Here is an 11,715-nt window from a genome sequence, read left to right as displayed (position 1 = left end):
CCCCCCCCCCCCCCCCCCCCGGACCCGTTCCGCCCCGCGGGCCAATCGGGGAGCGGAGCGGGCACGCTGGCCGCGCCCACACTGACGTTCCCCGCGAATTTGATCCACGGGCTCCGCGGATCCCCCTCATTCTGCACGCACGCTGCGGGGCGACGGCGTGGCGGCAGGCGGACGCCGACGCCCGTCACACCGCGGTCTGGGAATCCGGATTTCGGCAACCGAGTGGATTTCATTCCTCGTTCTGTTATTGGCGGCCATGGCCCGGTGGTGTGTGGGCAGAGTGTTTCGCAGGTAGTGTTTTGCAGGTAGTGTTTTGCAGGTAGTGTTTCGCAGGTAGTGTTTTGCAGGTAGTGTTTTGCAGGTAGTGTTTTGCAGGTAGTGTTTCGCAGGTAGTGTTTTGCAGGTAGTGTTTTGCAGGTAGTGTTTCGCAGGTGGTGTTTCGCAGGTGGTGTTTCGCAGGTAGTGTTTCGCAGGTAGTGTTTCGCAGGTGGTGTTTCGCAGGTAGTGTTTCGCAGGTGGTGTTTCGCAGGTGGTGTTTCGCAGGAAGGCTGTGGCGCTCCTGTTGAATTAATTGTCGTCCTCGCTGATCACGCTCAATTGTTATTACGGCGAACGAGGGCAGACGCGCGACGCCGCCGATGAGACGCCGTTCTTCCGTCGCAGAGTAAGGTCAAACGCTCAATGGGGGTTTACATGTGCGGTTCAAAGTGGCGTTCTGTGATTGCGCCCGATGTTGAAATGATATTATCTATAATGTTTCCACCTTAAAATGACTTAATATTATTATGTATCTAAAGTGACGGGCTCCTATGCTTTGTGTTGCCTGTACTCTATTCCTTTGCTGGAAAATACTAGTATTAGTAGTATTAAGTGACAGATCATGCATTGTGTAATGTGCCGCAATGTTATTATGACTTATTATATTATCATTACATTATGATTGTTATAATATTATCATGTTATTGTTATATTTTGACAATATTATTATTATTATTATTATTATTATTATTATAAATCTTATTGTATTGTTATTCTTATTATAGCAATAACATTAATGTCATTTGAGGAGAGCAGCAGGGGATTCAGTTGCAGGATGGCGCAAACGTGCACACCCTCTCCCCCCCACGCACGCACGCACGCACTTGGGTGGGGTTTGTGTCTGGAACCACGTGCGCCCACGTTTCGCCGCCTCCCAGTCCCAGTGCGCCGCTTCACGCGCGGGGGAACAATGGAGACTGGGAAATGTGTCCTCTTCCTCCTCCTCCTCCTCCTCCTCTTCCTCCTCCTCCTCCTCCTCCTCCTCCTCCTCCTCCTCCTCCTCCTCCGCTTCCTCCTCCTCCTCCTCTTCCTCCTCGTCCTCGTCCTCGTCCTCCTCCTCCTCCTCCTCCTCTTTCTCCTCCTCCTCCTCCTCCTCTTTCTCCTCCTCCTCTTTCTCTTTCTCCTCCTCCTCTTTCTCCTCTTTCTCCTCCTCCTCTTTCTCCTCCTCCTCTTCCTCCTCCTCCTCGTCGTCCTCCTCCTCTCTTTCTGTCTTTGTTTTTTTTTTTCATTAATTATTATTATTATTATTATTATTTATTTTTAAATGGCGCCTCGTCGTGTCCTGTTCTGCCGCGTTATGGTGACGAGAGGTTCGGTTTCTTTCTTTTTTTTTTTTTTGAGATCCGCTTCCTGACGACGCTCCCTGCATTTAAAAAAAAAATAATAAGAAAAAAAGAAATACCAATAAAATAAACAAAATTCAATTAAAAACGGAAGGGACGCGGGATTCTCCTGTTTCGAACGCGGAACTGTGCTTCTCGCGGTTCCCTCAAAAACCAGCGTTTTGAGCGCGGGAGCCGCAGCGCCGGTCACAGAAACAACCCATTCGTGTCCGGCGCAATGCAAGGCGTCAGTCGGCCGCGATCGACGCCAATTATCCCAAATTGCCGTTCTCCAAATTGTTTTCCTCCAGCAGCGCTTCGAGGGGCCGCCCAACGGAAACGCAAGGAGCTTGTTTTTTTGGGGGGGGGGGGTGGCCTCTGTTTTTTTTTTTTTTTTTTCTTCTTCCTCCAAAGGGAAAACATGCCAGGCTCCGGCTGAGGTAGTAGTTTGTGCTGTTGGTTGGGTTGTCGTGTCGCCCGCTGTTGGAGATGACTGCGCAATCTACTGCCTTGCCGGAGCTGGTGGCGCTACTCCACCTGGGGGGGCGAAGTGAAGAGAAGAGGACACCCCGAGAAGCTCCCCGACCGCGGGGCCCCGAAGGAGTTGTACGCGTTTCAATAAAGTCACCGTCGTATGCGGACACCCTGCTTTTTGTTTTCTCTCTTTTTTTTTTTTGTTATTATTATTATTATTATTATGGGTTATTTTGAAAAGGCGTCGAACGCTGAAAGGGTCCCACCAGAAAGAAGGGTCGTTTCGAGCCGGCGACATCGTTCCCGGCCCGCGGTGGTGGTGAAACGCCCCGGGAGCCCTGTCGACCGACCCCCCCGCTAGTCCAAGCTTTTATATCTTTTGTTGTTTTTATTTCATTTTTTAAGGTGGAGGGGGCGACGTCCATCCCCGAATAATGAGAGAAAGAAAACAGTTTCTTGGTCCAGGTTGATCTTTTTTTTTTTTTTCCAATTGTTTTTATTCGTTTTTTTTTTTTAACTTTTGACAATTTTGGAAGAGAAAGGAAAAACAAAAGGAACACCGAAAGGTAAACATTCCGCCCCTCAAAGTAACATTTTGAGCGGCGGGAAAATATTCTTTTCACTTAATAAGTTATCGTTTATTTTTTATATATATATTTAAAAAAGCACAGTTCACATTCACAAAGGAACAAGGATCGAGGTCAAACGGGTCTGAAGTGGTCGCCTCCAACGGCCTGTGACCGGGGAGCCGCAGACGCCCCGAAATCCACGCCGGCGCCGCTTCCTGCCGTCGTCCCGTTTCCTCGAATTGGGACGTGACCTGTCCCCTTAAAAGCAACAGCGACCGCTGACCGCTGCCCCCCCCGTGTGCCGATGAAAGTTCATCTCCGGAACTAGGGCCGGGGCGGTAAAATACAAAATAAAATATATATATATATCTTCGTTCTTTTCACATTCATCTATGACCAAAAAAAGAAAAAGGCTTAATATGACAATGCTTATGTAACCCTAGCGCGGGTAGAAGGACGAACATCACGCACACGCACACACACACACACATTAAGGCCCCGTTGCCACCTTGTGTGGACGTGCTCACCGAGGACCCGCGTCCTGGCCCCGGTGGCGTCACCGGACGGGGGCGTGAAAGGGCGAAAGTGGAGATGTCGCGGAACGGCTTCCCATACAAAAAGGCAGCATCCCCTTCCACAAAATGGTCCGTTACTGACGTGCAAAGCCGCTGCCGCCGCCGCCGCCCCCTTGACCTCGAAATCCCCAAAACGGAATAAAAACGCGTTGAGGGAGCGGGAAAAGGGGGCGGGGAGGGGGGATAAGTACAAATAAAAACAAACCTTTGCAGTTTGAGTCTGAAGCTTATTTCATGGGTGGGGGGCAAAAGTCGTGCAAAGCGCTCGGAACACAAAAACAGCAACGCATGACGTGTAACACATCACAAAATAACCAGCGCGCAAACCGGTTTTCATCACAGACCATGTTTTGTACACAGGATATCTCATTATGGGATGTAGGACGGAGTTAAAATGCCTGCGCCGATCATTCATCGCACAGTTAAATCACCGCCACGAAGGAAACGCCAAAGCTCCGCGTGGAAATAGAAACAACAAAAAACACACTTGAGTACTTGTCGGGCGAAATAAACACGCAACTGGGCGGCGCGTATTTATTTCGCGCCGCCCTCGCCATCCAACCGCGGCTCGGGCCACGCCTTAACGCCGCGAGTTCCCCGCCGTCGGGTCATTGGCCGACTGTTGTCTTCGATGAGAACGTTGCTCCGTGTTGTTCAAAGGCTCGGCAATAACAAACCCCCGTACACACACACACACACACATTTATACCAAAACAACTCTCGCCTCGAGTTGATCCATGGCATTAATCTAAAAACAGCCTTTCAGTTGAGTTTCCCGCCCGGCAACACCACCACCACGTGGACGTCCTTTAACGAGGTCTTAGACGGGCAGGCGTGTGGAGCATGGACGGAACGTAGCGGGGTTTTGGGGATCGGGGCGCGGCAGTTTGCGCGTACGGGAGCGGGATAAACCGCGCCGCTGGCACCACGAACCTGAATCCTCCCTGCCGTCGCCGTCGCGGCGGTGTTGAAAATGGATTCTAAACCGGATCCGCGTAGACCGGCAGGGGTGGGGTAGAAAAACGGGGGGCGGGGCCGTCAGGATGGGTCGCGGGGAAAGGGAAAGGGCGCGGCTCCTACATTCTGTTAAAAAAATAATAATAATAATAAATCCTCCTCTTTCTGAATTTTCGGCTGTTTGATGGAGACTCGTCTCGAGAGTTGTCATTAAAATGGCTGCGCATGAAGAGATCATTAAATGGCGCATTTCGGGGAAACCCCCAACGGACCCGAACCCTCATCCTACAGCCAGAAAACGATCGGCCTTGGCCTCGGTACAGTACGTCGGAAGCTTTGCTGCCCCTCAACCCAGGCCTCTCAACGTTGGCTCCCGTCATTTTGCAGCGCGGTTCACAAGCACAGACTCGTAGAAGCCGTCGCCGTAGAGAACCGTACCACCGCGGTGCTCGTGTTGCTGCGCTCGAATGCAATGGGGCAAACGTTTTAAGACTTTACCATCTTGCCATTCGGGGAAAAAAAACCCAAACCTCGCCATTATGGTCACGCGCATCTTGGTGTGTATTTGACCATGGTTAACGTTCAATTTAAAACCACTTTTTTGCATTTTCGGCGCAACCTCGGCAATAGTAGGTCGCTGGTGGGAAGCGACGCAACATCCCGTTTCTAGTCAAAAAAAAAGAAAGAAAAGTCTATAAAATCCTGAAAAAAAACGGATAAAAAGCTTGGTTTGCGACACTATTTAAGGCCTGGATTGAAATGTAGAAAGTTCCAGTACTGATGCCGAGCTCTCCCAACGACTCCGTTGCTACTTACTGTGCGTTGCTACTCTGGAACTTTCATAAACCTCAGACTGAACGTGGGGCCCACCGAACAGCCGAACACTCCGGCGTCTCGCTTCACGCAGTGGGAGTGGCCCCGGCGGCGCACGGCGGCTGTTGGCGACGCCCTCCCGCGGGTTATCTCCCGATCAGGGGCCTTTTCCGTGTGGGGTTTGCATGTTCCCTCCATATTATTAGCGTCGTAAAAACAGGCGGAGGAAACCTCTTCCGACCAGTGGCGGACGCGGAAGTTAGTCCCCGGAGCGCCGTCGGTGAGCCGCCCGTCGCCGCTCCCGGCCTGGGAGCCGAAAAAGCCGAAAATCTCCCGCCGCGGTCGCACGATGCGGAGAGTGGGCCGGGATAGCCGGAGGAGGCGCGGAGGTCGGCGGGAGGAAGACGGGTCTGTTCAGGGAAAGTTTCACTTCGGAAGATCAATGCTCCACCGTGGCCCCGGAGGAGGCTCTCAGCCCTAAAGAAGCTTTTCTGCCCCCAACCCCCAGCTAATCTCACCCTGCTCTCAACATGGATGACTGGAGAGAGGCTGAATTCCCAAAAGAAGATAACTAGAATTTTTTGGAAAATGTGTGGGGAGTTGTGCTTTTTCGGGCCGAATTTTTCTGAAAGGAAAATTGTTTATTTATTTGTTTGATTTTGTAGTATAAGCCTCTTTTGCAGCACGCCAGGGCAATTAGGCAACCGCCATCACCCCGTTGTGCGGCAGTCGGCTCAAGCCATCCTCTCAACAGCGGATCGGTTGGAAAGATTCGGATGCGAACCACTCGGGCGGATTCCGAATGATCCAAAAATAAATAAATAAATGTTTAGGTTCAAAAAACGTCGAGCGTTTTCCTCGAAACAATAGAGGGGTGAGCGGGACCCTATCGCACCGCAGGAGCCACCGCCGGCAGCCGGGCCTTTCTGATCCTTCGGGGATTCAAATTCGAGGCACTACAAAAGTACATGTTGATCCAAATGGGAAAATTCATCCTTTACAGACGACCAGGAGATATTATGGGAAGTGCACTCAAGAGGTGGTGTAGGGTTCTGGGGTGGTCTTGCGATGGAGTAGAACCTTTTGAGTTTATTCCTGTTGGATCCGAGGGCCGCCAGGCGCTCAAATGTCCCTCGAGGTCCTTACCGTCCCTAAGCTGCAAGAAACGTTCCACGACACGGTCTCGTGTTCGGTCTCAAAATCGTATTTTTTATTTTTATTTTTTTAAAGCAAGTGGAAGGAAGCCTCCCGATGAGCCGAGACCGTTTCACCTTTTTTTTTCTTTTCGTTTTCAACCTTGGCCTGTTTGAGAATCTCTCGAATGACGGACTGAAAAAAATGCACCGTCCGGAAATAAGGCGGATCTGTCCGCTGGTATCAAGATAATGCCCGGAAATTTCAAAAAAGACCTTTCTCGAAAAAAGGTGAACGGGTAGAAAGCAGGATGTCGTTGTTGGCTACTTTCCACTTGTTTTAAGAAAAATTCAAATGAGGTTTTAAGGCTCGGTATTCGAAGGGCTCGTTTGGGTTTGCGCGCTGCTCTGGGGTTGTCTTGCAGCACGTAAGGCCCCTAGGGCTGGCGGTTGCCGTACATCAGCGGTATGATGAAGACGGAGATGTCGTCCCCGGAGCCCAGGCGCTCGTTGGTGATCCTCCAGCCTCGGTCTCTGAGCACGCCGCGCGCCCGCATCACCAGGTCCTGCGCCGCCATGGTGTACCTGAACGGCGGGAGAGAGGGGGCGCAGTCAGAGCCTCACCCAACATCCGGCTGCACGGCGACCGGGGGCGAAACGGGTTAGGAAAACAGCCCTGACGCGTACACCACCACCACCACCAACACCCACCTGTGCAGATCGTCAGGGTCACAGTTGGCGAGGAAAGAGGTGACGGCCTCAGCTACTTCCTGGTTGGAGAGGACGTCCCAGAGGCCGTCCGTCCCCATCACCAGGACGTCATCCGCTCCGTGCTCGTACTGGGTCAGGTTGTAGACCTTCACCTGGACGCCGGGCGGGGACACAGAGGAGGATTATTCCAAAAAAAAAACAACAAAAAAAAACAAAAACAGAAGGGCCGGAAAATCTTTGGTCGACGCAGCTCGTTCTATCCTTTTTCTGCGTGAGCGTCTTAAGGCTCTGGAGAAGAAAGAAGTCAAAGCGATACGAAGCGATATAAACAAAACTACCTTTCGCATGGCTCGCATGAGCCCAACCTGACCTGGGACAGCATGCTATATCTTGGGAGAAATGAAAACAAATTGCCATTATTTTGCGCATTCATTTGCAACCCGTACCCGTTAGCAGTTCTTTGGTTGAAATGCCTCTAATCGCCTGGAATCTCTTTACGCGAATGCAAAAAACGGAGCGTCTCTGGACAGCTTTGATGACCTGGCGCGCTGAATGAATAAATTAAAGATCAAGCGGAGAGTTTGCGCAGACGGCCTAAAAAAAAAAAACAACAAACGATCTCGAACGAGCTCCACCACCGGGAGATTAAAGAGAGCCCCGACCGGACGGACAGACAGACGGGCTACGGTTCTCCGGAGCGGTGGAAGCCGGTCGAGCCCGGACCATCACGGACCTGAAGCTGGGGATGGACGTTTCGCAGGCGCTGACGGCTTCATCTGCGCCGCGTGACGGTGTGCGGTTACAGCGGAGGTGTAGGAGGGCGATCGCACGAAAAAGGATGGAGCGACGAAGGGGGAGCGATGGAGGGAGAGGAGGCACAGAGGACGGCTGCAAACAATTGGGATAAATTTGCTGGTTGTGTTCGTGGCTGAACTGAGACTCCCGTCTGGAGAGAAAGTGTAGTTTCTCATCTTTTACTTCTTGGTTGTTGTTTATTATTATTATTATTTCTGTTATTGTACACCTTTAATGGGCAATTTACATTTTATACCTAATTCGGTATACACACCATATATACCATCATATAGACAGGTAATGGGCAAATTTCTTCGGTCATTCACAAAATAAAAATCGATCTATTTGATCCATCACGCTGCCGTCACCGATTCATGTCCCGGTTTTACCGTCCACGTCACCGCCATAGCTCCGTGAATCGGACGACTGGAGGAGACGTGCGCTCGGCGAGACTCTGTGGCTCAAAGTATTAAGTCGCTGTTGGCGGGAGGATTTCAACGCCGATCAGCTCTTTGAAAGGCGGCACCCCGAGGGCGCGTTTGAAAGTGCCGGGAGCGCGGTCAAAAGAGCGTGGGGGGCGGGAGCAAGGTCGGCGTAATGGTTCAGACATTACCTTCCAAGCGCAGCCGCCGTGGCGTCAGGTCCACAACGCTTCACATCCAGGTCCCGTTCCTCCGATTAAATTAATCGGCGGAGACCGACCCGGTCAGCCTCGGCGGCGCAAAGCCGTAAGCAGCTGTCGGTGGGTTTGAGGGTCCGATGCCGAGCTTCCTTGCGAAGGGGCACGTTTAAAAGTGTGAATGACGCCCGGGCTCAGTCGCTACCTTCCGCTGTTCCAGCTCTAAGTCCCGTTCCTTCAATCAAATAACGTGAGGAGACCGACCGAGAGGACCGCGCTGTCTGAGCTTTTGAGAACTCGATGCAGGCTGAGTGGCTCAAAAGTGGCTCAGACCTAGTGGCGTGACGGTTCGGATGCTGCCTGCCGGCGTCGCTGTCGCCGGTTCGAGTCCTCGTACGGTGCTCTGACATTTCGGAGGGCTTCGATGCCGGTTGGTGTTTTGAAAGGCGTCGACACGCGTGCATGTTTAAGGGCGCCCGGAGGCCAGGGCCCAGCGTGAAGGCGACCCGGTGGTGCGGTGGTGCGGTGGCGTCGCAACCGAGCTCCCAGAACGTGTTGGGCTGGGTGGGAAGTTCGACTCCGCCATGTGCCACGGTAGCCGGATCGCAACAACAAATCCCACCGCTGCGGTGGGTCTGGGGGGGGACTTGGCTCCCCCCCAGACCCTCATAACAATGATGCTTGGGGGTTTTCTGGGAGAAAACAGTGTGTGCGCAAACATTTTGAGAGGTCTTGCATGGAAGGCATCGGTTGTCTAAAAGATATTTTGTGTACCACACTTATTACAGCAGATCTTTATTAGACTAGCTGTACCTTTAGTGCTGTGCAGCAGGTTTACTTTTGCTTATTCACCTGGTTGATTTATCTTATGTAATGAATACATACTATACACACATTTGGTCTGTTCTGTTGGAGGCATGAACTAAAATCAAAAAAAATCTGTGAGTCTCCAGCCCAGCAGACTGTGAGGATTCCATTCACGTAAAGAGCCCAATCTCTAAAAAGTCCCAACACTCCTCTCCTCCGCCCACCAGTGTCCGTGTCCACTCTGTACATTCTCTCAGGGCCTTTTTTTTTCCTTCCTGATTCAAATTTTTGGGATAATCATTGGATATGAGTGTCGCTCCAGGGCCCATTGCTGGAGTGACAAAGGAAAACAGTTTTCATATAAATAAATAAATGCGAAAAATTCACGAGCCACATGGAAGGACTGGGTGAATAAATGACAGAACAGTCGTGCAGGTATTTTATCCGAATAGCGCCACCACGTTATTTGCCTGCAATTTGTCTTCATTGTTAAACCCCAATCCAAACTATTTGGAATAATCTGGTATTTTTTCGACTTTTTATAACGATCTCGAGAACCTATACCTCCCACACCCGGCTGAGTGATTCCTTGGAGTGCGGGGGATGATTTCATTTCGGGGTGACGGTGCTCACCTCAGGGCAGCAGGACATGAAGGGCTTGATGTAGATGTTGGAGTCATGGACTTTGAGGTCGTGGTCGCCGAGACCCCGCGTCACTCCGATGGTCGCCAACACCCGTGCCTGCGAGGGAGGCGCACCGTTTTATTTTCGGGGTTCCGACAGATATTAAACCTGTATTCCGTATTCCAGGGTCCTATTTATTCACCTTGTGTTGGGTGTTCTTGATTGATAAATTTTTTTGTGTGATAAGTGGCTAGAACTGTCACCTAATGCAAATTATACAATTCAACATATCCTGAGGAAGTAAACACCAAAACTATCAAAGGTAAATCAGTTTTGCTCTGAATAACCTGATAGAATGAACATATTGTAGTTCTAGTTCTTTATGTCAGGTGACAGTTAAAAGTTATAAAACACCTCATTTAGCATTGTGTTTTTGGATTTCCATCCTTTCCCTTATGGGATGTGTCTGACTGAATTTGTGTGTGTGTGGTGGATATAATCAACAGAGAGGGGGGTAGTGAGTGTGTGTGTGTGTGTGTGCGTGTGCACGAGTGTGCGTGCGTGTGTTGCCGCCTTGTTCTCTAACAGTATGCTACATGTGAATCAGAGGCAGAGCAACCGCCCACTCCCTGGGTAGTTGGCAAGCTTGTCGAGAATATGTGTGTGTGTGTGTGCGTGCATGTGTGAATTTGTGTGTTTTATGCATGTGTGACTATGTGTCCGTGTGTGTGTGTGTGTGTGTCTCTGATAGTAACACAGCAAGTGATTCACAGCTCTCTTGGCAGTGCTGAAGTCTAGTAGCCACTGCAGTTATTAGACAATAGATATACACACACACGCAGGCAGGCAGGCGTGCACGCCTACCTTTTTCCCTTCACCAAATATTAGAGGAAACTTGAGATCTTCATCTTCAACGGTTTTGTACGCCCTGTGTCAAACCAGAAGGGTAGCGAGAGAACAAGCAACACTGTGAGTGTGTGTACTTGTGTACATTTATATGACACGCACGCACGCACGCACGCACACACACAGACACACAATGCCTAGGCAGCTTTGCACAGCCGTCTGTAGACAGCGTTAAAAAATACATGAGGCAAGGAGCGAAAATAACAGAGCGGGGGAAAAAAAAGAGTAAGCGAGAGGAAGGGAGAGAGTGGAGGGAAACCTCAGGGACGTGTTTTAATTACACTTCATTTGATGTGTTTCCCCAGTTTCCCCAAAGTCCAGGCAGCCGTGTCCGCTGCAACATGGACCCAGAGTCTCTGGTTCTGCGGATTGTTATTTTAGTGTAAAACAACAAAGAAAGTCTATTTTTTTCTCTCTCTCTCTTTCTCCGACGGCCCACCGACATGGGATGAACATAAACAAAATAATGTCCTTTTATTGTCATTATCTGTCGTGATTATTATATAAAAAAAACCTCCAAGGCGCGGTCTACATCTCGCCGCGAGCGGTCTTCTCGGGGGCGCGAAAACCTCCGTCTCGCGCCTCCCCCGCTCAAACATTCATCAGTAAACGAGCGAGAAAGGAATCCGAAAGAGACGGAGGCGATAGAGGCACTTCCGAGCCGAGCGGAGTTCAGAGGCGCACAAACGCCGAGAGAGACGTGATCTGAGGATGCACAAACAAAGTTCTGCGCTCTAGTTACACCAGGCCCCGCGTGAGCGCGCCGCCAGACGCGGCAGTTACCGACTTCAAAGGGAGTCGCGTCCCGCCGACGCCCGCTTTGTCTGTCGGTCCGCCCGCGCGTCTGTCTGACGCTCGGGCCCCATGTCTGCCTGGCTCCCTAACTAGCCCCTTCTTTCCTCCCCCACCCCGGAGCAGCTTTCTGCCGCTCTATCCAGCCAACAGCCCCGCAGATAGATTGTGGCTCGTGTGGCCTTGGCCGCTTTTATTTGTACTTCATCCGGTTTCATGTGTGGTTATACAGTTGTTGTGGGATGTCTTCTCTGCTTGCCAAACTAATTCAGGGATTTGGAGGAAAAAAAACCCCCCAAA

General features: G+C 51.0%; 1 protein-coding gene across 4 annotated transcripts in view; it reads right to left on the bottom strand.

Annotated features, from left to right (window-relative positions):
• Positions 1 to 6,396: 6,396 nt before the first annotated feature.
• Positions 6,397 to 11,715, bottom strand: part of LOC307246290 (protein phosphatase 1H-like) — a gene marked incomplete at its 5' end in the record, with an annotated part of 24,745 nt that continues 19,426 nt past the window's right edge. For all 4 annotated transcript variants that reach the window (XM_080022181.1, XM_080022180.1, XM_080022182.1 and 1 more), the window contains 4 exons: positions 6,397 to 6,746; positions 6,873 to 7,024; positions 9,727 to 9,834; positions 10,582 to 10,645. In XM_080022181.1, coding sequence (XP_079878307.1) covers positions 6,599 to 6,746; positions 6,873 to 7,024; positions 9,727 to 9,834; positions 10,582 to 10,645 — 472 coding nt within the window. In that variant the 3' untranslated portion in view covers positions 6,397 to 6,598. The remainder of the gene's footprint in view (positions 6,747 to 6,872; positions 7,025 to 9,726; positions 9,835 to 10,581; positions 10,646 to 11,715) is intronic.

This window comes from Zeus faber (genome assembly GCF_960531495.2).
Source record: "Zeus faber genome assembly, chromosome: 21".
Lineage (NCBI taxonomy): Eukaryota > Metazoa > Chordata > Actinopteri > Zeiformes > Zeidae > Zeus > Zeus faber.
This window is presented reverse-complemented; position numbering and strand designations above follow the sequence as displayed.